Here is a 26,351-nt window from a genome sequence, read left to right as displayed (position 1 = left end):
AACATTATGCTCTACTGCCTCCCAGACTAGCCAAACTTGAAAGAGGGAGCCCTCCATCTAAACTCCAGAGACCCCAACTCTACCTTCTCCTGGTTGGCCTCTGAATCGATGCTGTTGAGAGCATTCTCCACCCGGGCCAGTCGTCCAGACAGCGACAGCAACAGGTTGACCACTTTATCCAGGTCCCCGATAAACAAATGATATTTTTCAAACTCATTGGATTTGCAGACGGCTTTTAGGTTGGCTTCCACCTCTTCCCCAAGGGCAGAATTGGCACTGATGTCCTCCAGCAGTCCTCGCTGGGCCTCCCGCAGGACAGAAAGTTTTCTGCCAATGCTTTCAATAAGCTGTATCTAGGAGAAATAAACAGGAGAAGGCAAAGGATAAGAATGGCGACCGACAGAAACTGATCTGTGCCTGTAACCTCTGTTGTGGGATCCAAGTTAACAGATGGTCGGCTTTACCCCAGTCACTGGCAACAAAGGAAACCTGAGCAAGTCATGAACAATTTCAGTTTCCTGGACAGGCACTTCTCTCTCATCCTTCAGATCTGGTAGGAATCTGTCACCACCAAACTTCTTGGCGTTAGATAAGTGGTACCCATGGGCTAATTCTCATGTGTCAAATGTAACTTAATAAATACTTGCTGAGACTATTTAATAAACAGGAACTGGAATGCTTGTGAAAGCATAGATTGGAAAAGCATTGTCATCGAGTATTTGCCTATTGCTTCATTCATTCTCCTTCAATCCATTTAAGTACCTCTGAGGTTTAAGGCATTGTGCTCGATCTTTGCACCCCCCACCCGCACCCGCCCAGCTTGGCTTTTGAGGCCTTTTAGGTAAGAGTGTGAGTTCTGGGCCGGCCCCGTGGCTTAGCAGTTAAGTGCACGCGCTCCGCTACTGGCGGCCCAGTGTTCGGATCCCGGGTGCGCACCGACGCACTGCTTCTCCGGCCTAGCATGGATGTTAGCTCAGGGCTGATCTTCCTCAAAAAAAAAAAAAAAAAAAGAGTGTGAGTTCTGGAGTCACAATGACTAGGTTTGACTTCTAGCTCTGCCACTTCCTAGTTGTGTGACTTTAGGTGAATTTCTTTATGGAGCTTTACTTTCTTTATCTGTACAATGGGGGGGTAATTGCAGTACCCACTTCAAGGAACTGTAATAAGAATTCGATGAGATAATGAATGCAAAAGGTTTAGCACAGACTAGATGCTTACTAAAAGAGGGCTGTTATTATTGTTATTATTCAGTCTGGCCCCACCCTACCATTCTAATCTCATCCCTCAGAACCTCTCAGGATTAGCTTCTCACTCTCCTCTGTGTTCACAACACTCATTCTTGTGTTCCCGGTTTGCTTGTGCAATTCTACCTGCTCTTTATCTCTTCCTTCACTTGGGCAATTCCCATTCTTTTTTTTTTTTCGTGAGGGAGATCAGCCCTGAGCTAACATCCATGCCAATCCTCTTTCTGTTGAGGAAGACCGGCCCTGAGCTAACATCTATTGCCAATCCTCCTTTTTTTCCCTTTTTCTCCCCAAAGCCCAGTAGATAGTTGTACGTTATAGTTGCACATCCTGCTAGTTGCTGTATGTGGGACGCGGCCTCAGCATGGCCTGACAAGTGGTGCGTCGGTGCGCGCCCGGGATCCGAACCCGGGCCACCAGCAGCGGAGCGCGTGCACCCAACCACTAAGCCACAGGGCCGGCCCCCCCATTCTTTTTTCAGAGCCTAGCTTTGCCCCCTCCCTCCCTGCAGGAAGTCTGTACCCCCTTAGCTCTTCTTCTCAATGATATTTTTCTTTTCTGAACTCTCCAGTCATTTAGAATTAGAACCCTATAGTGTGATTTGAGGTTGTTCACTTTCTGTTTTGTGTGTGTGAGTCTGATCCCTCTCCTACTACCGATGGCAAATTTCTCAAGGGAAGCACTTCCTGTGTCTTCTGGTTTGTCTTCCCTATAGGTATAACCAGTTCTGGGACTGCGCTCACAAGAAGGCAGTGTGGTAGAGTGGATTTTCAGAGTCAGAGATGCCTAGATTCCAGTTCCACCTTCTCCAAACTGTGTGACCTTGGGCAAGATACCCAAACACACTGAGACTTCTATTTCCTCATCTGTACATCTGTAAAGTGGATAAGTGCCTCCCCTCCAATATTGTTGTGAGGGTTAAATGAGATCATAGAAGTAAAATACTAGTACTGTGCCTGGCACATTAAGTGTAGAATACATGTTTATTAATGCTATTATTATTATTATTATTTTTACTACCACTACCACCAGGCACTCTGAGCTAATGAATACTTGTCTAGCTGCAAGGTCCTGACAAGAATAGACCCATCCCAGGTTGCCCATAGCCTTTGCAGCTAATATCGCATTGTGGTTAAGAGCATGGACTCTAGCACCAGACTACCTGGGTTTGAACCCCAGCTCTGCCACAAAGGAGTGGTGTGACCTTGAGCAAATTACTCAATCCCTCTGTGCCTCAATTTCCCCATCTAAAACAGGGTAACAGTAGTACCTACCTCGCAGTGTTGTTATGAGAATTAAATGAGTTAATGATGTTGTGCTTACAATCATATCTTGTATATAGGAAGTATGCTTCAGTGTTTGTTTTATTAATATTCCTGCCTAGCCACTCTGGGACCATAGGTTTTTAGTTTTCTAGACTGTGTTCCTTTCTAGTAGTTTATTTAGAGATGTCCAAGGTGACCAAGACCAAAAAAGCCTGCTCTGGGTCTATGGCCTGTTGTCATATTTCAGAACTGGTCACAAGTCAGGAGATCACCATGATCTTAGTCTAAAGTGTAATCGATTTACATTTGGGGAAAATTCCAAAACCCACTAGGAATTACAGATCAATTATATGAATGAGACAACACAATTAGACGCCAAGGGGCTCCTAGTTATATCCCCACCTTCTGCTTTCCCAAACAAAACTCAATGCCAGGGACAAGGGATGGCTGGGGGCCAAACGATCAACTTGGAAAATCACCTACCCGCCACAACTTTTAGGTTCCATAGATCTAGAAGGATGAAAGTAGAGAGAGCCCTTGGTTTCTTGGAACTTGGGCTTTTCAACCCGAACTTCAACCTTGGGGAAAGTGTAGTGGATAGAGCTGTGGAATTATCAAAGACCCAGGTAGAGCTGAGTTGCTCTTCTGGGGTATTGCAAATTGGTGACCTTCCTCATCTATCTTCCTCAGAGACAAAAACTGTCCTAGCCCACCCACAATCACTTCAAATCACTATCTGCTGTTCCATGCTTTGCCATTTATAACCATTTCTCTCTTCTCCTGGTCAAACTTTTATTAGGTTTGCTCCTAATAAAAAGGTCCTGAGTAAGCCAGGAGCAGCCCTCCCATGCTCAGGGAACAAAGAATCCAAGGAAGCAGGCATCTCAATCAAGAAATCTTTGATACTACTATGCTTCCAATTCTTTCCCTGACATTTGGACTCAGATTGGAAAGTGGTGGGGGGTCTCTTGCGAATGGCCTTGAGCTTTCCTAGAGGTCACATCCTGAATGAGAAATATGGGCAGAAGAGAATTTACATTGAGTTCAGATGCCTACACAGTGGTAAATTGGGCTTTTGAGGTTGCCATGGAAACCCTATTTGCTTATGAAATAAAATGGGTAAGTGCAAGGAGGGCAAAGTGATTCCAGGAATTTGATTAGAAAACCAGGCCAATGGTACTTAGAGGAAGAAAGGGGAGGCTTCAGAACAATGATATCATCATCTCCATTTATCTGTTTTAGTATTTTTAAGAGATTATTGACTATCTTTGTAAGTAAATACGAAAGTTTACCAGCCTATAATTTCTCCTTTTCTTTCTTAGTCAGTCTGTTCTCTTTCCCAGAAAGTTACACAGAGAATACAATCAATGACTGCCATTGGTTGGAGCTCACTGGCAAAAACTCTGATGTGTCCTGCGTGGCAAGTTACTTAGAAGGCTGGCTGATTTCAGAGGGATGGCATAATAGAGTAGAACGCCTACAGTAGAGTAGACAGTCTTGACTTCAAGTCCTGGATCTACCACTTAGCCTGTAACCCTGGGCAACCTAGTCCACTCAACTGGTAAAAAGGGGATAGTAATGTCTACCTTGTAGAGTTGTTTTAAGGATTAGAGAGACACTGTGATGACGATTATGATTACTACTACTATTATTACTATTATTGACAGGATAAAAAAGAGACTGGAGTTGCATTTGTGAGAAACTCAGATAGGCTATTTGATTTCCATACTGAAAATAAAGGAATGCACCAAGATGTTCTGGAGAGCATAGAGGGCAGGTCAACCTCCAGACACACTCAAGCTAAATGCTGAAAATCTCTGTGGCATATCAAAAAACTTCACCTTTTTTTGAGCCAGTTCATGGTCAACTTCCTCCTCTCCCAGGCCAATCTCTGCCATCTCGGGCTGGTCTTTCAACTTGTTCAGCAGCTCTGCCTTGGCCACAGAAATATTGTAATAAGCTGAGTAAGAGGTAGGGATCCCTGGGGCCCCCTGAGGAGGTGAGAAGTGCTGAAACTCTTGTCTGTGGAAACAAAGAATAACCATTTGAGCACCTCTGTTGAGAAGCTGCTAACCTTTCTGCTTCTTAATTCCCTCATTTGTAAAATAGGACCCTGCTTCACCAAGGAGTTGTAAATAAGGAAATAATGGACCAGGAAGCACTGTTCAAATGGAAACAGGCCACATGAAGACTATCTAGAAGCCAAGTCAAGGCCAACTCTAAGAATTTAGAAGGCTATTAATATGCCCCTGATTTCCGCAGCCAGGGGGACTTCTTTAGAGATAATTTGGTTTAATCATTAACACCCCACTAAAATACAGAAAAAGTGGCAGGCCCCTAAAGTTCTGGGCTTTTGATCATCAATGATTCCCCTTGGTTCATGGCCTGAGTGTACAGATCCCAAGGGAGGGGCTAGGTGGTAGGAACTTATCTGAGACCTTAGCTATTTGTCCTCCAAGACTGTTAGCCTCCCTCCTACCCATCCTGGACCCCCACCCACCCCAGCTCTATCTAGTCTGCTTGCTTACAAAGGCACCCTGTAGCTTTCCTGGACAGTCTCATCATTTCTTCTTTCCTGCTGGTGCCACTCCTGCTTGAAATTGCCCCTCCACTGCAGATCTCCCACAGCAAAGAGGTCACCCATGACCTCAGCAGTGGTCACCATGTTGGAGGCCGGGGTTAGCACCCCTGCCAGGGACTTGTCACGGCCCACCACATCTCTCATGAGCTCTTCTAAGACTGCCTGCTGTGGAGCAGGTCTTTGGCCTGAGAAGGGATAGCATCTCTCCACTTCTGGCATATCCCCAATGGCCCCAGCCTCCTCCATGGTTGCAGAATGAAATGGGGAAGAAATGGAACCAGTGGCACCCGGGGGCTTGACAAGTGTAGCAGCAGACCCTGTTGTCTTGGGTTCACTGAAGCCGGCGGGGCTGAGGTGCTGCCTCTCAGAGCCCCAGCCCATAAAAGAGAACTGCTCCTCGGGAAAGAGGTAGCTCTGGCTCCATGCTGGCTTGGGTTTGGACTCTTCTGTCATCAAGGCTTCTGGTCTGGCATGAGGAAGAAAATAAAAATAAATGTTCCAATGTCAGGTGTTAGTGATAGAGGGGCAAATAATTCTACCCACGGTTTATGCAAGGGGGAAGCCCACCCCCACTATATTCTTGTTGCCTACTAGCCACCCCCACCCTCCAGCTGTCTGTGTCACTGCCACTGTGCTAACCTCTAGCTGTTTGAAAGGAAAAATAGGAAAAACTCATTAGTCATTTTTGCAGCTATTTGCAGCTCTTAGATAAAGGTCAAAAATAATGGTTAAAAGGCTCCACAGCTATTTACTGATTCATTCTATGCTGTCTCCTAATTCATCACACAAAAGAAACTCGGGCATGTCAATATTCCTCATCCTAGGTATACATTTTACATGTAGGTTTTCAAGCGAATAACACTGATAATGGAACACTACTAGCTAACGTTCACACAGTGCTTACTATACCCCAGAAGCTGTCCTAACATATATATGTGTACGTTTGTGTATGTACGTGTGTAGTCATAGATAAGAAATTTAATGCTCATGACAACCATTTTACAGATAAGGAACATGCGACACTGAGAGGTAGTGACTTTCCCAAGGTCACTAGACAGTAAATGGCAGAACTGTGATTTAGACCTAGTGACCTAACTCCAGAATCTGTACTTTTAGCCACTATGCTATATTGCAAAAGGGACAACTTGACATCATATAAAACCCTGCGTGTAAGGAATTTTCTGGGTGGACTATATGTTAGCAGAGAAGAGAGAACATTCTGGAAGAAATATGAATGTATGAACTTAGGGAATTCCTATCTATAAGAAAAATATTTAGGGTATGTGTGAGAGTTCTGAGTCAGAAAGTGCTGAAAGAAAGTATGAAATGAAATGAAAAGAAAAGGATGTGGCTGTATGTCAATTATATCTCAATAAAAATGGAAAAAAAAACTTTTAAAAAAGGATGTGCTGGGGCCAGCCCAGTGGCACAAGTGGTTAAGTGTGCACACTCCGCTGCAGCGGCCCGGGGTTCGCCAGTTTGGATCCTGGGTGAGCACCGACGCACTGCTTGGCAAGCCATCCTGTGGCGGCGTTCCATATAAAGTGGAGGAAGGGGGGCATGGATGTTAGCCCAGGGCCAGTCTTCCTCAGCAAAAAGAGGAAGATTGGCAGATGTTAGCTCAGGGCCGATCTTCCTCACCAAAAAAAAAAAGGATGTGCTAATTAGAGACTCAGTTCCCCAGCAGACACAGCACTGTACCATATTATAGTGTATCATATTAGGAACTATGTTCATAACCTCAATTAATAGGGCAGGGGTTACAGGAGATCTATGAGAATACAATCTGAATTTGATGAACGTTGAAGCAAAGACCAGATTCCTTCTACAGAGTACTGAGAGGAAATGCATCAAGTCCATAAAGCAAGCTATACTTGTACTTGAATCAGCGTTATTAGACTTAACCAAAACTTGATAATCTCACTAACCTGCTTCTACTTGTATCCCAGCATTTTGTAACTGAATAGTATGTGGGTTATAGAGATAGTCTGGTTTAACTTGGCTGAAATTAGGACGTCTTTTTTTGCATTTTAGATTCAAAATATTACACATCTACTTGCCACTAACACTGTTCTCCCTTACAAAATCTTAAAGCCACTTCCTTCTGGTTAGAACCCTGTGCTCTCTGAGGGTCTAGAATAGGATCTTCTTGAGCAGCCTAGAGATCCCAGGATGATGTAGTGGGCACAGTGAGCCAGACTCCCTGGGTTCTGGCTACCTGTGATCTTCTGCAATTACTTTATCTCCCTGTGCCACACTTTTCTCATCTAAAAAATGGAGGAGACTAATGGTATCTATTTCATAGGTTTGTTGTGAAGATTAAATCAATCAATACACAAAAGTGCTTAAAACAATGCTTGGCACAAAGTAAGCAGGCAAAAAATATTAGCTTACTAATATTAGCTTAGCTATTGGGACTGATGCTGTTCCTTAAATCTCTGTCACTCCAAGAAGTATCTGTAATTGATTTCTTGCAGCCACTAGCCAGGGCTGTGTGCAAACAAATGTTTCCCCTCACATCCCATGGTCATTAAAAAAAATCTCTGGAACCAGTTACAAGATCTCTAGTAATAGCAATTTCCTTCTCTCTGGCTAAGGTGCCAAGGTGAATGGAGGTACATAAAGAAGGAAGGACCATGAAGCTGAAAGCGGTAAGGCTGTGGCCTGTAACTACTACCTTTGGTACATGTTGCCTTACAGGAGACAGGAGGGCCTCGCAAAGGCCTGGCCTTCTGTAAGAACAAGATCTCTCTGAGAGAGGCTACCTAGGGTGGCAAAATAAGCATGGGTTTTGGAGTCAGACAGATCTGGCTTTGAATCTTTGCTGTGCAATTCTGAGTTAGTTAGTCCCTTACTTTGCTTGGCTTTAGTTTCCTAATCTGTCAAATGCGGATGATAATGGCCCATAAGGCTGTTGGGAGGATTAAATGAAATAATGGATATAAAATGACTAGCAGTGTCTGGCACACAGCAAATACTTAATACATGTTCATTCATTCATTTATTCACTCTTTCTTCTGAAATATTAAGTGTCTACTAGGTACTAGGTGACCTTCCCTTCTCCTTGCTCTGATAGGTAACAATTACAGTCACTTTCCACAAAATGTTTTGTAATTACAATAAGAATGCTCCCCAGCTAGATGGACAGCTTGAGAAGCACTCACGAGGGATCCGATAAGAGATTCTCACAGTGTCTGGGAGCCTGGCCCTATAAGTGCTGTGCTGTGGCACCTCGGGCTGGAAAATTTCTCAACTAGCTCCAGATAGCCAAGTAATGGATTTGCCTGTCAGTAAAAGACACAATAACCAGGTACTTCTAATAGCAACAAATCTCAGGCAAGTTCCTTCTATCAAGTGATTTAAAGAAAGCACTTAGAGGATAACACCTGCCCCTAGCTCCACCCCCAGCAGAGAGCGGGCTGAGCTTTCTGCAGGAGTACTGGCAAAGCTGAATGCCAAAGCTCCTTTGCTTTGGAGCGACGAGGATGACCACGCACTGTGGGGCATGCAGAGAAGCACTGGCACAGTTAAGGGAAAAGACACCAGCAGTCCTGTGGCCAGACCACACTCCTGCTTAGGCCTCCCTGCCCTGGCAGCTCACCCTGTCAACTACCACATATTGCCCACTGAAGCCAATACAAAGAGGCGGGGGAAACAAGGATGGGGTTGATGGAGAAAGTGGAAGAGGAAAAGAATGCCCTCAGCTGTTGTAAGGAATGATCGGGGCATAAAGCACCCAACCCCAGGAACACCTGTGATGCTGCGGGGAGGGGAAGAGTTTAGAAGCCCAGGCAGGTCCTAGAGCAGAGGCAGGTCAGGTTGAAAGCTGGCCTGTTGTTCTGGACAGCAAGCAGAAGAAAAGGCAGAAAAGGGCCTGAGCCAGGCTTCTGGGAAAGGTCACAAGGTAACAAGGGTTTAAAGCCTTCTGGCTCAGGGGCCAGAAACTGATGCATACCTTAAAGACAAACTGAGAAATAATACATACAGTACTTTGATAGTGACATTTAGGGATTAGAACATCAACAACTACCATTTACTGAGCACCTACTATGTGCTAAGCATGGAGCTATGTCCTTTACATAGATTATCTTCATCTTCACAACAACCATGTGGAATAGGTATTATCATGTCCATGGGAACAGTTTAATTGACCAGCCTAAGGTCACACAGCTGGTAAACGGTGGAAGTGGAATTCAAACTTAAGCTGCTTGCCTCTTTAGGGACCTAATAATGTCTTTTATAAGCACTTACTTGGGGGAATCAGTGGTCTCCTGCTCTGATGTTCTCCAAAGCCCACCAATGCCATAATAGCAAGGGGGCTGAGCCTTCTCAGGTTGAGATCCCAAGTGGCCCCTTATTGAAGGCAGGAAATCACTGGAATGGACAATGAAGGACTCTTGCTCTGCTGGGAGGCTTTGTGAGCCTTGCTTTGAGGCCTCCAGATGGCCAAAGCCCAGGGGTTGTGGCTGCTCGAGGACCTCCTCAGGATTGAGGGCACAGGAACTAGTGGTTTCTGAACTGAAATACTGGGGTGGTAGCTCCTCCTCCTCCCTCTCCTCCTCCTCCTCCTCCACCCCCTCCTCCTCCTCCTCTTGCTGCTGTTGTTGCTGTTGCTGCTTCTGCTGCTGCTGTTGCTGCTGCTGGGCTGCACGGAAGAGCCTATACTTCTCCCAGTTGGGAGGAGGAGGGCGAGGAGGAGGAAAGCCCTTCTTCCTGGCTCCCAGAGGATCTGGCTGGGTCTCATCAACTTTGGTACAGATCTCCCTCCTATGCTGCCCCCAGGCCCGGGAGCTCTGGGGCTCTAAGCTGATATGGCTCTCTGAGAAGGCACGGCTGCGCAGCGGGCGGGGCACTGAGGTCATGGAGCTCCCCTCCTCATAAACTGAAGTTTCCTCTGTCTTTTTCGAGGAGTGCTTGAAGTCTCCCAGGAGGTCAAGAGAAGAGATTGCTCGGTAGCTTGACAAGTCCAGTGCTGGGTTCTCAAGGCAAGGATGGAAGGGGGTCGCCCATGAAAAGCTAGCCTTGGAATGAGCCATTTCCCTGGAAAACAGCAGATGAGGATTGTGTAAAACAAGCAGGTTGCAGATGGTCCCATATTTTGGATGACATCATTTATGTAAAATATAAAATGGCCACAAAACAATATAATATATGTAGAAAATGTAAAAATAATAGTAATAATAATATATAATATTAATAGCTAACACTTACTATGTACTAAATGCCAGGCACTGTTTTAAGTGCTTTCCATGTCTTAACTTATTTAATCCTCACAATAACCCTAAGAAGTAGCTATTATTATTGTCCTGATTTTACAGCTGGGGAAACTGAGGCATGGGCAGGTTAAGTAACTTGCTCAGGGTCATAAAGCCAGTAAGTGGTAGAGCTAGGATTTGAACCTGGACAGTCTAGCTCCAAAGTCTGAATACACACATGGCCCCCGTCTGTAGCACTCAGACTGAATGTGCTATGTTCTGGGGCTTACGAGTCTAGTTATCTTGCTTCCTCTGTTGTTTTTGTTTGATTTGTTTTTAATTATAAAAAATTTCAAATATTTAGAAACATACAGATATTGCTATAATAAATATTCATGTTCCCACCTACTGCCCAGAATTAGCACATTTTAATACTTTGCTATCGATGCATCATGAATTTTTTTTTAAGAAATAAGAAATAACACACTTTGTTTCACTCCCCACTTCCACTCCCCTGCTGCCTCTCTAGATGCAAGCTATATCATGAATTTCACATGTATACTTTCTGCCCATGTTCTTATACTTGTAACAAAAAACATCAAGCAGGCCATTCACAAATATCTGCTATTTTGGATTTAAAATATCTCCTTCTACTGCAATTCCAGTCAGAATTCTCAATAGGAAATTTTAAGTATAGAATTTTCTAAGTAACTTGCAAAATAAAGCAGGATATAATATTAAAGAGTATTTTGCTCCAAAAGAAATGGGGGGTAAGGGATTGAGCATATTATAAAGCAAATATAATTCAAACAGTGTGTTACTGATTAATGGAACAGAATGGAAAGTCCCAGAAACATAAAATTTCTATAAAAACATCATATATAATTGATCTTCCATAACAATGAGATAAAGATTATTTAATAAATCTTTTTGAGATAACTGCAGAGCAGTGTTATTTGGAGCTGTACCATACATTACATATCAAAATAAATTCCAGGTTCAAGAGTTAAGGGTGTGTGTGTGTGGGTATAAATTTTAATATATATGTTATATATGTATATATAATATACTTAGGAAAAAAACTATCAGAAAATTAAAAAGACTATCACTTGTGAGGTGAAATAAGACTCTCATCTTATAAGCAATAGAAGAAAATATCCAAGGAAAAGAAGTCCAGGTTTGTTTAAATATGTATAAAAATACATAAAAAAAAGTCAAATTTCTGTATAATAAACAGTGACTAAAGTCAAAGGACATCTCTTTAGTCTCAGAGTATAAAGAGTTAAGCCCTCTAAGCCAGAAAGTTCTGGTTTTCTGCTGTGGCCTGAGCAATCAGTATCATACTAAGGACTGCCTAGTAACAGGAAATTCCAGCAGTTCAATTAAATCATCAGACAGAATATCCATTCAATAGTCATGTTGAAGACTGAGAATATTTCCTTAAAAAATAATAATACACATAATGGTAGCTAAGCTCAGATAGACTGGAAAGGAAAATCTTCACTCTCCTCATCTCTAATCCCCATCCTGGCTAGTTCATCACTCACATGGATCAGAAATTCATATCTACACATCCCCCACTCTCTTCTCATTTGGGCCTTACTTAGCCCACCTACAGCTCCTTAAGATTATAATAATCCCTTGTGTGCAAACTGTTCCACTTGGCACTTCCCCCTCAGGAAACAAACAAACAAACAAGGTGGTGAGTGAAAAGCAAAAGGATGACAAATGCTGTCACGCAAAGAGGACTTTCCTGACCACCTGATCTAAAATAGAGATGACTGATTCTTACTTATCCTTTTTCTTTTTTGTTCTTTCTCAGAGCATACATTCCTCCTTAATATTATATCACATACCTATTTTTACTTGTTTATTTTGTGCTCCACTCTCTAACTAAAATGTAAGCTCCATGAGAGCAGCGATCCTGTGTGTTTCATTCGTTTGGTACCTAGTGCCTGGCACATAGTAGGCATTCAATAAATATTTGTTTAATAAATGAATTAATGCCAAAAATGAAAAAAAACCCCAAAGGCCATGATACTCATATCATAAAAAAGTTGAATTAAAGGCAAAAAACAATAAACAAGACAATGAAGGGCACTATAATAGTAATGATTAGAATACATGATTAAGGTCTAACTACCCTTAATCTTTATGTACCTAATAACATTGCATAAAAATTCATAAAGCAAAATCTACAGGAAATGTAAAGGTAGAAAAAAAGCAAAAACAAAATATGAGACTGTTTTAGCTGATGACAGATATGACAGTCAAAAACTAAGATAACGGAAAAATCTAAATTTCTTCATACACTAAAAACAGACTCTACTTTCTTTTCAAGGGCCCATTGAACACTTTTTAAATTGACTATATATTAAGCCAAAAAGTGGAAGTAGTACAGACTACAGTATCTAATCAAAATACAATAATACTAGAAATTAATAACAAAAATGAAAAAAGAAAATTTATGACATATAGAAAATAAAAGGGAAAAAATATCCTCCACTCCAGTCAAAGGAGAGATCTGAAATTGTAAAGCACCTAGAAAATAACAACAATGAAAATATCAGAAGCTAGAGGATATGGTTGATTAAAGCGTGGTCAAAGGAAAATCTGTAGCCTTAAATACTTATATTAATACATAAGAACAAATTAAAATAAATGAACTAAGCATTCAACAAAAGACGTTAAGAGCCACAAAAATAGACCTAAGCAAAGCAGAAAGAAAACTAATGACAGAAATTAATACACTAAAAAATAAATGATAGAAGTAATAATTAAAGCCAAAAGCTAGTTCTTCAAAAAGAATAAAACAGATAAAGCACTTGCTAATCTAATTTTAAAACCCCAAATGCACAAAATTAGAAATGGAGAAACAACCGCAATTACAGAGTAAATGAAAAGAGTAAGAGAATACTTTGCTCTACTCTATGAAAACAAATTTGAAAACTTATAATGGTTTCCTGGCAAATCAAAAATTGCCAAAACTGATTGCAGAAGAAGAATATATATCTAAACCCACCAGTTACCATAGAAAAAAATTATTGATAAAGTTGACAACAACAAAAAAAAATAGCACACTCACATGGTCTTGTGTTAATTCTATCAACCTTCAAGGAATAGACAACCCCAATGCTATTTATACTTTCTAGATTCTGGAATCTAGAGAACAGAGGGAGAAGATAAGAATCCTGTATAACGTCAATACCAAAACCCAACAACTACTGTATACATAAAGGAAAACTAGAAACCAGTCTCATCTAAGAATACCAATGCAAAATTCTCACCATTTTTTGCATTTAAAAATATAAATATTAAGACATTGGTACACATAAGGAATTTATTAATAAACTAACAGCATATATTGAAGGTGCATGCTCAAAAAATTCTTTCTGAGAAGGATGCATGATCCAAAAAGTTGGAAACTATTGGCCTGGAACAGTTGTTCCTAATCAAAGTGGCTCCTAATCAGAATTACCTGGAGCGGTTGTTTAAAATGCAAATTAATGGGCCTCCCCACCAGAAATTGGTATTTAGTACCTCTTTGGTGGGGCCCAGGAATCTGCATTTTTAACAATTGCCCCAAGGGATTCTAATACAAGTGGTTCAGGGACCATACTATGGAAACAAAGGTCCAGGGTGAAAAGGATGGCAGTGTTGTGGTTTGGGGGTGGAGGTTTGGGGGCAGAGTTATTTGTTCCAGTTAGGTTGGTTTCCAATCTATACAGTCTGTCCCCCACCCCTCATCACACACATTCCTACCTTCTGTCCCTGCCTCTCTCCTCCTTCCTTACCTTCAACTCCATCTAGATTTTATGAAATGCAAGCAGTGACAGTAACATCTCCAAAGGCCCCAGTTGGGCCAATGTCCTACAGCTATGGTGAGAAGAACCCTGCTCCACGATAGTAATGAAATTTACCACTCTTTTCCGTAGCCAGGGCACAGGAAAGGCAACAGAGCAGAGTAGAAAGAACACAGTGTCAGAAAGACTTGGGTCTGAATTCTAGTAAAATTTTAAAATCTGGCTCCATTACCCAAAAGCTGCATGACCTTGAACAAAGTATTTAATTTATCTCAGTTTCAGTAAAATATCTATCTCACAAAGCTGCTGTGAGGATTAACTATACAAGAAAGGACCTAGGAATGATGCTGGGTATATGGAAAGGTGATTAATAAATGACAGAACTATGTGTATTGTTAAGAGTGAAGTCCCTTACTCAGGGCCACTGCATATGGTTGTGCAAGTTGTGCAGTGTACAAGCTTCACTGCTGTATGCTTCAGCCCTGCTCCAGGTTCCCATCAAGGGAGTTGGACTATGCTACCCTCTGTTTAATATTCAGCCCTGTTCAATAGCCAAGAAACCAGGAGACCTCGGGTCCTAGCTCAGCCACATGGCTGCCTAGCTAGGAAGCCCTAGCTAACCAAGGATTTTAACCCTAGGCTCATTCACTCACTCTTTTCATCTACTAAAAATGAAGAGGTAATAAAAAGAAAGTTTAGGCTTAAGAACAGCGTGAAGATCAAAAGGACTAGATATTCTAAGTTGTCTTGTTTAGGTACTAATCACTTACATCAGCCTTACAGAATTTACCGCTAGCTAGCCAACTCCAGAATCAGAAGAAGAGAACATGCCCTTCTAGGGACATTTGGTGCTCCAATTCATGGCACTGTGACCCTATCAGGAGGCACTGGGCTCTAGCAAGGCAATCTGGAAATTTCTATTCTCTGTCTCAATCCCAATTTTAAAAGCACTGCCTTCCCACTTACACAGCCTGTGTAGGGCCAGCCTGAGCTTTGCACAGTCACTTATATCAGTGGAGCAGAAGTAGGCAGGACTCCAGAAAGGGGAAGGACTGTGCTCAACGGGATCAGCAGGGCCAAAGTGTGTACAAGTCATTCCAAGCTCTCACTGAATATCACACTGTGCAAGGGAATGAGATCAAAGGGGAGCAAAACCGACATAGCCCCTGCCTTTCTGGCACTAACAGCTGAAGCAAACTGGTGAATGGGAGGCTTCCACTGAATTGTGTCAGGCTCAAGCCAAGGATATTGGCCTCTAGAGGTCCTCTTTTCATAGGGCTCAAGCCTCCTGTACGCACAGAAATCTATAACTCTGCTTTGGCACCAAGTAAGGATTCTTCCCTGGAGTGGAGGACAAGGAGCTTCATTAAGGGAAAAGAACTATGGTCTCTTCTTACTACATGTTAAGGGCTGTTTTAGGCACTTTCATGTATGCATTTCTATTAATCTCCACACCAGCCCACCGAAGTACGTACTATTATTGCCGTTTTGCAGATGAGGATCCTGAGGCTTAGAAAGGGTAAGTCATTTTCTCAGCTGGTAAGAAATAGTGTCCAGACTGGAACTTGCCTTATCTGGCTCCAAGGGACAATTTCATTGAAGCAAGGACTCCTGGGGTGGGGCAAAAGATACTTGCACTACATTCATCCCCAGGTGTCCATGAAGATTTTAGCTCCTTGCTGAAGAAAGGGCAGGAAGCATGAAGCTAAGTATGAGAAAAGGCTTTGTTGACACCAGCAAGGAGACTACATCTCAAAAACAAAAGCAAATTGCCTGCCAAGTCCTGGGCTGTTCTTCTCTTTTCCTCTTGGCACAGGTTGCCTTTTCTTCTGATGAAAAGATTTTCCTCTTTTGTTAATTTTTTTTTTTACCTAATAATAATTGAAAACGAAAACCAATATTTGCAGAGACAGAAAAAATCTCCTCCTGCCTCCTCCCCAGCCCTTTTGAAGTTTTCTTGTTTGGAAACTTTATTTTTAAACTCACCACAATAGCTTGGCATTCCAGGATTTCAGCAGCAAGAGTGCACAGGTCCAGCCCCTCTGCCCTTTCCTTTTCCTCGGCAGCCAAAAGATAAGACTGCTCCAAGAGTAACAGCCACTCCCAGGTTATTGCTGAGGGAAATATTTGCAAGATCCAGGAAGTGAGACACAAGGAGGCTGCACAGGAAGGGGAGAAGGGCCCAGAGAGCTTGTTGTTGCCACCCTTCTCTGCCTCTGGGTCTACAGAACTTCAAGTAAGGAACAATGAGTCTGGCAACAACAAATGCAAGTGGCAGGACTTGCCCTGAGCCTTATACAGCCTCCAGGATGCTGATGCAAAGTGTCCTTGGAAGAGATGGGAGAAGTCCTTGCTTTATTGGGGCTGTTCTGGTAGAAGTTTAGCTCCCTCTCTCCAATGGCCCCTACTTGGAATTTCCAAGAAGATCTTCTTGTTAGTCCTCTGGAGCCTACATAGTGTCATAGACATGGTGCTAACAGATGGTAATGATTGCTCTTATTTACTGAGAGTCCATCATGTGTCAGGCACAGGGCTGGACACTTGACAGATCTGATCTCATTTAACCTTTGAGACAGTCTTCTGGCATGGGTATTCTCTTCCTCCTGTTAGAAATGAGGCTCATAGAGGTTAAACTTGTGAGGGAGTACAAAGAGAGTCAGTGGCCAGGAGAAGTTACCATTAAGGTCCATCTGACTCCAAAGCCCATGCTTTTTCCAGCACAACATGCTGCCTCTCCAGTGTTCTCATAACCTTCCCAAGATATTTAATAAAAGACACTTTTGGAGTACATAACACATTGCCAAGGGACCAGGAGGCTTTCATATCCACAAGAACAATTTAGCTGAGGATCAGGCTGGCCAAGGTTATTAAGGTTCTATTCTCCAATATCCAGTGGTTCTGAAACTTGAGCATGCATCAGAATCACCTGGAGGAATTATTAAAACACAAGTTGCTGGGTCCTACCCCCTAAATTTCTGATCTAGTAGGTCTGGGGTCACACTCTGAGATCCACTGCTCTAATCAGTCATTATCTACCAGATTCCCAACTCACCAGAGTATCTTAAGAAGTATAAATCCATTAAAAAAAAAGAAAAACGTCTCAAAACAAAATGCATTTTAATTAACTATATGTGACAAGTGGGATGAAAATTTACAAAATAAAATAATGGGCACACTGGAGCAAAAAGCTGTGGGAATCCCAATGCTATTTAAGGACATTTGGTGCTCCACCATGGTTAAGCAATGGACAGGCCAGGAGAGAGCAAGTGTTGTCTGTTTGAGTCCTTACGTATACCAGACAGTAATGTACTGAATTTCAAAGACCCAGAATACAATGGAATAGACTTAATAAAAGTTATAAAGAACACGATTCTATGTCAGATAGTTTAAAAGGCATTCTGGGTGCTCAATTATGAATGACAATTATTACTATAGAGTAGTTCTTTGGCATGCATGCATTTAACATTTGAGGTTTTAACATTTTGAGAGTAACCCTAAAGATCCATAAAATGTAGTAACTGGTCATTTTGCAAAGGGTATGGATTTGACTTCAAGGCATCATGATACTGGTTTGCAGGGCAAGTCACCTAGCAAAGGTGGGAGCCTAGTCAACAGCTTGGCACTCCCATCTCAATGTGGCTTGATGGGTCTCTATGCATTGTCAAGGTATACATGTGCAGTAACCATGGTAGAGAGAAAATGTGCTTCTTTGTGAATAACGGCACTAAAATGCAAACTAATGCTGGTGATGGAAGTGAAAAGAAATGGAAAGGTCTTAAGAAAGCGATGGCTCTGAGCCAGATAATAAAATGTCTATCGGTGGGGTGTGTGTGGGTTCTATGTTGTAGTGGTGGTGACAAATTTGGAGATTCACAAAGGTCTGGTGATATACCCCTTCAAAAATGTCAAAGTTCTCACAGATTTAGAAAAGCAGAAGTGCTGGCTGATGGAGAATTCTAGCAAACCAAATTCTAGCTAACAGTGAGATGAAGCTTGTCTGGTAAGTAACACTGTAATTGGTATGGGGATTTTTCCAAATCTCCTGATCTTTAACTTCCCAGGCCTAAATCAAACCAATGGGGGTTGCCATTTCTTCAGATTTTCTTTTTTATTATACATTCCAGCAACTTGACATGTACCCAAAGGACACCATGTGCATTCAGCTCCACCTATTTACATTTTACTAGATGTCTTTCTGAATGTTCTTTGTGTATGGCTACTATCAAATTCAACACGTGATTTAGGCTTTAGTCTTTTTTAGTTAATATTATTACAAATACTCATTTCTGCGCAAGACCCAATATTTGTATACCTGTCACTGTTAATGGCTATATTCTATACCATCATGATGATATATTAGATTGGTAAATCTTTTCCATGATTGTAAATAGCACTACTACAAACATCTTTAAACAAATTATTTTTTATTTTGAGGTTATTTCCTTGGGGGTATGCTGGGTCAAAGAGTATGAACAGTTTTGTAACTCTTGTCACACATTTCTAGATTGCCCTCTAGGAAAGCCGAACCAATTTATACTGCTTGCAGAAACACATACTGTTTACTCACAGCCTTGCCAAGATAGGGTTTTGTAATTTCTGTTTATCATTTCCATTAATTGTTGATAGATTAATAAGCAGATTATGATACCTTGAAGTTGTTTTTACTTGCATTTCTTTAATTACTAGAGAGGTTGTACTTTTCCATGCAGTGATTTTAGTGCCTTTATTTCGTCATGTGTAAATTGCCTGTTCATTTTCCTTGCCCTTGTATGAAGCTGAATCTGAATGCTGACCTTCTATATCTGTATCCATCCTTTATATTCTGGGGACAGTCAACTGTTATCAGTGATGCTGACCCCAGACATTTTCCTCATTCTGTTGTTTAGTTTTTTATTACATTTTGTTGTACAATGGGTTTTTCCCCAACTTTTATATATTTGAAACCATCCATCTTGTCTCTGGAGATGTCCTCCATTTAACAGACACAAATTTATCTTCCATCCATAGCTGGAAAAAATATGCTATTCCACTGGTCTGCTTTCTGGAATTTACTACAGAGTATTATAAGTGCTGTGGATCTAAGTTAATTATTCTCCATATTGATACCTAAAATTCCCAGCATTTATGAAAGAAAGAGTGATTGCGTTCCCCAGTTCAGGGTTGCTTCCAGTGTGCTCTATATTCTTAGAATAGCTTGAATCTGTTACTAGAATTTTTTTTTAAATTTCACTGTTTGCCTTTTTTTTCAACCCCCTATCATATGGTTTTGATAATTGTCACTTTACGACAGGCTTTAAAATCTGATAGGGTAGGTCTACCATCATTACCTTTTTAAATAAATGTATTCTTGCCCACTTATTCTTCCAGATAAATTTCACTATGAATTTGACAAGTTCTATAAAGTATCCCACAGTGACTCTAATCGGTAGTGCATTACATCTATATATTAACTTAGGGAATATTGTAATCATTCTTATATTTAGTCTTCCCAAATTGAAGCGAAGTATAGCTGTGCATTTATTCATGTCTTTATTTCTCCCATTAGAGTTTTATAATTTTCCTTGAATAAGTTTTGCATGCCCAGGATTAAATTAATACCCAAGTATTTAAATTCACTTTGTCACGCTTTTAACAAATCCTTCTATACCTCTGAAGGTTGCATTCTTCTTAGGTGGTAGAGCCTTCCTGAAAAGTGTACTCTTCCTAATGAAATGAGATTCAACTTGGAATTATCCATTTTCTTTCACTCAGTCAGCAAATAGGAAATGTGTAGTGGATATTCCACACTCTTCTCATGATGTAGTATGACAAAAGGAAGCAAGAGAGCCCTAGGTTGAGAATTGAAACACCTGGGTATTAGTCTAGTTTTGTCATGTACTTGCTATATAATCTGAGAGGTAATGGGCTCTGGAGTCAGATGCCTGTTTGACCTTGGGCAAGTGACTTTAATTTACCTGTGAGTAAGTTTCCTCATCTGTAAAATTGGGTCAATAAATGGTAACTATCTCATGGGTTCATGATAAATAATAAAATAATTCATATGAAATGCTTATAGCAGTGTCCAACACATAATAAGCACATAATAAATGTTAGCTATTATACCTTTTGTTGTTATTGTTAATAATAGTATAATAATACCTTTCCTGAGTCTCAGCTTCCTTATCAGTCAAATGAGAAAAATAAGGCTTAACGGCACAGGGTTGTTGTGAGGATTAACTGTGGCCATGTATAGAAAAACACCCTATACATTGTAAAGGTCTGTGCAAAATGGAAAAATGGAAAGGATCACAGGAGGCAATGATAGGTGCAGAAAAGCAAAAGAGATAATCCAGAAAATACTTTCTTTTGGCTTTTAAATACATCATACTTATGTAGCTTTTTCTCCCAGCAGATCTACTCACCAATTTTTTCCCTCCTGCTAATATTAAAATGCATTTGCATTCTCTGCACACAAACCAAGTAACAGTGGAGGGAGACAACCAAGAGTGTAACTACCTGGAATTAAAATTCTTTGCAGGCTTCCAGGCAAAGAGAATGGCTCAAGAATATACATTTTATTTTCCCACCTACACCCATCATTCCAGTTGTGACAGAAATGACATAAGAAATGTTAAAAATGTATGTTTTGGGGGAGGGGGAGGGGAGCGGAAACTCCATCAGGATGTCTCCCCTTAAATGTCATCTCTGCCCTTGACCTTTCCTAGGCCTTCTCATCTTCCCTGAGATCATAAACTGTGATTTGCCTCCTCCATCTGCAGCATCAATAGTCTTTCCCTTTCCATTGACCTCTCCTTTCTGCTTTTAAATGTAAACCAGTTTTCCAAATCCTGACCAAATCTTCACTTAAACCAGTGGTTCTCATATTTATCCTTCATCAGAATCGCCTGGAGCGCTTATTAAAACACAGATCACTGGGCTACATCCCAGTTTCTGATCCAGCAGGTCTGAGTGAGGCCTGAGAATTTGCATTTTTTTTACTGATGTCTTAATAGTTTATAACATTGTGAAATTTGGGGAGAATTTGCATTTTTAACAAGTTCTTAGGTGATACTGAGGTTGCTGGTCCTAGGACCACATTCTGAGAACCATTAAATTAAACCCTATTGCCCCCTCTAACTACTACCCCATTTCTTTCCTTCCTTTCCCTAGCCAACTTCTTTTTTTAAAACTTTTTTTTTTTTTTTTTGCTGGGAAAGATTCCCTCTGAGCTAACATCTATTGCCAATCTTCCTCTCTTTTTCCTTCTTTTCTCCCCAAAGCCCCAGTACATAGTTATATATTTTAGTTGTAGGTCCTTCTAGTTCTTCTATGTGAGCCACCACCACAGCACAGCTACTGACAGATGAGTGGTGTGGTTTCATGCCCGGGAACCGAACCCGGGCCGCCGAAGTGGAGTGTGCCAAACTTTAACCACTAGGCCATCAGGGCTGGCTCTTAAAACACTTTTTAATGTTTAAATGTCTTTGTAAACATTCTTCTTTTATAATACTTCTCAAATCACACAGTAACACTAACACATAATCATTGTATTAAAATTAATGAAAAGAGGGGCCGGCCCGGTGGTGCAAGCAGTTAAGTGCACGTGCTCCGCTGCGGCGGCCTGGGGTTCGCAGGTTCGGATCCCAGGCGTGCACCGACACACTGCTTATTAAGCCATGCTGTGGCAGCGTCCCATATAAAATAGAGGAAGATGACCATGGATGTTAGCTCAGGGCCAATTTTCCTCAAGAAAAAAAGGGAGGATTGGCATCAGATGTTAGCTCAGGGCTAGTCCTCCTCACAAAAAAAAAAAAAAAAAATTAATGAAAATAAACTGAAACCCTCCCATGTTGCTGTTAGAAATGTAAAATGGCACAGCTGCTTTGGAAAACAGGCAGTTCCTTAAAAAATTAATAGAATTACTACATGGCCCAGAAATTCCACTCCTAAGTATATAGCCAAGAGAACTGAAAACATATGTCTACACAGAAGTTTGTATGTGAATGGTCATAGCAGCATTATTCACAATAGCTAAAAAGTGGAAATAATCCAAATATCCACTAATGCATGAATGGATAAATAAAATATGGTATATCCATACAGTGGAACATTATTTGGCAAAAAAGATGAATGACATACTGATACATGTTACAACATGATGAACTGTTAATGCATGTTAAGTGAAAAAAGCCAGGCACAAAAGCCTACATATTGTATGATTCTATTTACATGGAATGTACAGAATAGGCAAATCCATAGAGACAGAAAGTAGATTAGTGGTTGCTTGAGGTTGAGGGTGGGAATGGGAAGCGAATGCAAATGGGCACAAGGGATCCTTTTAGGGAGATGGACATGTCTTAAAATTGGATTGGTGATGATTGCGCAGCATTGTAAATTTACCAAAACTCATTGAATTGTACACTTAAAATAGGTCAATTTATGATGTATAAAGCTGTGTGCATTTTTTTCTCTACCCATCCCCCTTACAGACCATCATGCCATCTACTTCCTTTGCCTACCACTTTACTAAGTTTGCTTTCTTGAAGGTCACTTGTGATTCCAAACTGTCAAAGTCAGTAACAGTCCTCTCCTTATCTTCTATCATGGTGTGCTGGCATACTTCCACCACTCCAGCTGCTTGCCCCTTCAATTTCCTTTGCTGGTTCTTCTTCCTCATCCTATCCCCTGGTTGGGTGATCGACAAGCCTCCTCCAAAGAATCCACTTGTCTCTCTCACTAACTTCAAATTCAACATATCCCAACTCAAACTTACCATCTCCACCAAATCACTCCCCTTCTAAACTGCCCCGGCTATGTCGATAACTTTCTCCAAGTCACTGGGACTCAGAGTTATTATCGACTTATTCTTTCTTTCTCAAATTCCAATCACCAAGTTCTCTTTACTTTTCTCTCAAAAGGTGTCATGTACTTGCGAGCAAATAATCTGAACAGACCATTCACACGAGAAACAATGCAAATATTAAATAAACACATGAAAAATTTTCAAACTAGAATACCCAAAGTAAGCAAGTTAAAATTATAATAGGTACCATTCACACCTAGTGCATTAGAAAAAGACAATTTTCCATGAGGGGAAGATTTGGGGGAAATTGGTATCCTCATATATTGATAACGGCAGTGTAAAATGCCTCCTGGGAAAGCAGGATTTGGTGAAATCTATCAAGAAGAATAAGAATGTTCATATTCTTTCAACTAATAATCCCAACCCTGGATAATTATTTTTAATGAGATAATTCAAAACGAGACATAGGTTATAGCTACACAAAATTTTTCTGCAGCATTACTTTGTAATAGCAAGAAATTGGAAACAATCTAATTATCCAACAATTTTGGAATGATCAAGCAAACTAGAGCACATTAAGCCAGTGAAATATTATGCAGCCATTAAAATTCACAATTATTGAGGAAGCCTATATAGCAACATGAAAAATTCTTTACCAAGTAATGCTTAGTGGGGAAAAAAGAGACAGGACACACAAAATCACATCTACATAGCTATTATAATCATGCCAAAAAAAATCTCTATACCTATACATAAAAGCTGGCAGGGAAATGAAAACAATCAGGGTGTTAGGGTGGTAGGAATAAGGCTACTTTTTCTTTTGTTTTTAGTTTCCTGTAATATTATTTTCACAATAAACATTTTTTCCCCAAAATATCACACATATTTATATATCCCTTCTGCTCCATTCCTATTGCACCCCCACCTTCCCAATCCAGGGCCACACTCTTTAATGCCTGGATCTCTGCCCCTAATTGGTCTCCCTTCAAACCCATCTAGGCTGCAAAGGATGCCAAGTTGCCTAAAATGCCACATTTACCATGTCACGTACCTGATCGATAACCTTCAATTGCTTCCATGTTTACGATCCTATCTAGTTTTCAAGGCCTATCTATCCTGACCCAGTACTTCACCCTTTTTCTCTACTGTTACTGTCACTGCTGCTGGTCCTCTTCCTCCTTTACCGCTTCTGCTTCCTCCTCCTTCTCCTCATTATCACAACTAATATTTACTGAGGGTTTATGGTACCAGGTTTTGTTCTAAATGCTTTACATATATTAACTCATTTAATACTCACAACAATCACATGAGGTAGGTACTCCTACCCCATTTGGCAATGAGAAAACTGATGGGGTGAGGTGAGAGCGAGCGAGCAAGCCACTCGCCAAGCTCACACAGCTAGAGAATAGAAGAATCTGAATTTGAACCCAGGCAGACTGAATCTGAGGCCAGAATTCTTAACCAAAGGGGTTCATTCCTCCAACAGACCCTGCTTAGTGTCCCCTCTGGGCCTTTCTTCCCATGGGTCCCAACCTTCAGTTTTCGTACCCTCCAGTGAACTTAAATAGGGCATAATAATAGTTATCATGTACCGGCCCTTTACCACGTGCTTTTTGTTTAAACCATGTATTTGACACTTTTCATCTGATAGCAACTTGTCTGAGTAAGCAAAAGCTCAGTTTAAATCCTGGCTTGTCCCTTTAGTAGCTGTGAGACCTTGAGTAAATTACTTAGCTTCTCTGAACCTCAGATTCTTTTTCTGAGTCAGTAGTTCTCAAAGTGTGATCCTAGGACCAGCTGCCTCATCACCCTACATCAGCATCACCTGGGGAGCTTGTTGGAAATGCAAATTTTGAGTCCCACTCTACATCTACTGAATCACACTCTCTGGGAAGTGGGATCTGCCTATCTATCTGTGGTTTAACAAGCTCTCCAGGTGTCTCTAATGCACACTCAAGTTTGAGAACCACTGACCTAGTTATAATAATACCTACTTAGAGTTTTGGGGAAGATAAAACACAACATAATATGTGTAACTTAGCTTGTGGCACATAGGTTGTTATGCAAATGGTAACTTATTATTACTGCTACTTAACTTTGTGTGGGTTAGTCTTCTTTGCTCAAGCTACGGGTGGGCAGGCATTATGCTTTATGATGCTCTTTCTCTAATATTTCCCTGCTTGCCTAGAAAAAGGCAGTACATACACCAGGTTTTGAATAAAGTCCTCTTACTTCACTGGCTGATTGGTAAGAGAACCATTTTGGAGAAGCACCATAGCGTAGTATAGTGTCTCTGAAGTTAGACTGCCTGGGTCTAGTCAACTTACTAGCTGTGGGACTTTAGGCAAATGAATTTACCTGTGTTTGCTTCAGTTTCTTCTCTCAGTCAAATGGAGAGACTAAGGGTACCTACCCCGTAAGGTTATTGTGATAAATAAATATTTGTAAAGTGCTTTGAATGGTGCCTATAATAGAGCACTGTGCTCAAGAAATGTTAGTTAGCATTATTACTTTTGTGTCATTTCACCCATTCAGTGGTGGAGAAGGCTCTGTTTCTTCACTCGGAAAGCAAATGGCAAATACCTCTTGAGCAACTTCTCAGTGTCAGGCACCGTGCTAGGCACAGAGAATAAGTCTATGACCAAGGCATGGTTGCCTCTCTCAAAGATCTCAGTCTAATATGGGAAACTCAGCAGACCCACTAGACTGAAATGATTTCTCCAAGGACATGGTACAAGTCAGCCCACATCAGGGAATCAAGACCAGCCATAGTATCCCCACCCAGGCCTTAGACTCCTGAGACATGATGCTAAGGGATCCATTTGAAAGGTCTCCTTAGGGATCCTAATTGAAGCAGTTATAATGGAAAAACATGAACTTTGGGGCCAGACAAACCTAGGTCGGAATCCTGGCTCCATCACTTACTAGCTATGTGACCTCAGCTAAGTTATATAACCTCTCTGGACCTCATCTATAAAATAAGTAGCGAAATGAATGATTGTGGAGAATAAATGGGATTATGGGTGTAAAAAGATCCAGCCCAGTGACTGACACTTAGTAGATGATCAATAAATGTTGAGTTCCTCCCTTTCTCCATTGCCAACCAGAAAACTGATAGTTTTCCCAGACTTTGGAGTCAAAAGAAAGCCAAAATATTCCCGACTACACAACCAAATCACAGGGGATAATGTACACCCCCAGAAAGAACTCTGGACTCCTCTGGACTCAAGAGACCCAGATTCTAGTCCTCTCCTTTTGTGCCCCCTCCCTAGGTGTCCCCACAAAGGCACAGCTAAGAGCCTTCTTCCCTGTCCCTCCTTCATTCCTGGAATTTGAGTTAAAAAATCAGTATAATTTAGGGGCCTCTTGTACAATTTGGCCTGGAGAAGAACTGACCGAAATAGTCTATCAAGGAATTTCACAAACGAGAGGGTCCAGCCGGGCTGATGGAGAGCAACCCAGAAAGGTAAGTGTCTACTCC

At 41.2% G+C, this 26,351-nt stretch overlaps 1 protein-coding gene across 4 annotated transcripts in view; it reads right to left on the bottom strand.

The window, feature by feature from the left end:
* Positions 1-26,351, bottom strand: part of SHROOM4 (shroom family member 4) — a 187,217-nt gene that overhangs the window by 4,459 nt on the left and 156,407 nt on the right. For 3 of the 4 annotated variants that reach the window (XM_087426767.1, XM_087426768.1, XM_087426769.1), the window contains 4 exons: positions 9,342-10,130; positions 5,038-5,556; positions 4,351-4,531; positions 84-353 (listed from right to left, as the gene is read on the bottom strand). In XM_087426767.1, coding sequence (XP_087282893.1) covers positions 84-353; positions 4,351-4,531; positions 5,038-5,556; positions 9,342-10,130 — 1,759 coding nt within the window. The remainder of the gene's footprint in view (positions 1-83; positions 354-4,350; positions 4,532-5,037; positions 5,557-9,341; positions 10,131-26,351) is intronic. The other variant, XM_004434908.3, reaches the window with a different exon arrangement.

This window comes from Ceratotherium simum, chromosome X (assembly GCF_057802395.1).
Source record: "Ceratotherium simum simum isolate JZ-2026a chromosome X, ASM5780239v1, whole genome shotgun sequence".
Lineage (NCBI taxonomy): Eukaryota > Metazoa > Chordata > Mammalia > Perissodactyla > Rhinocerotidae > Ceratotherium > Ceratotherium simum.
Note: the sequence above shows the minus strand (reverse complement) of the source record. Positions and strands in the feature narration are given on the sequence as shown.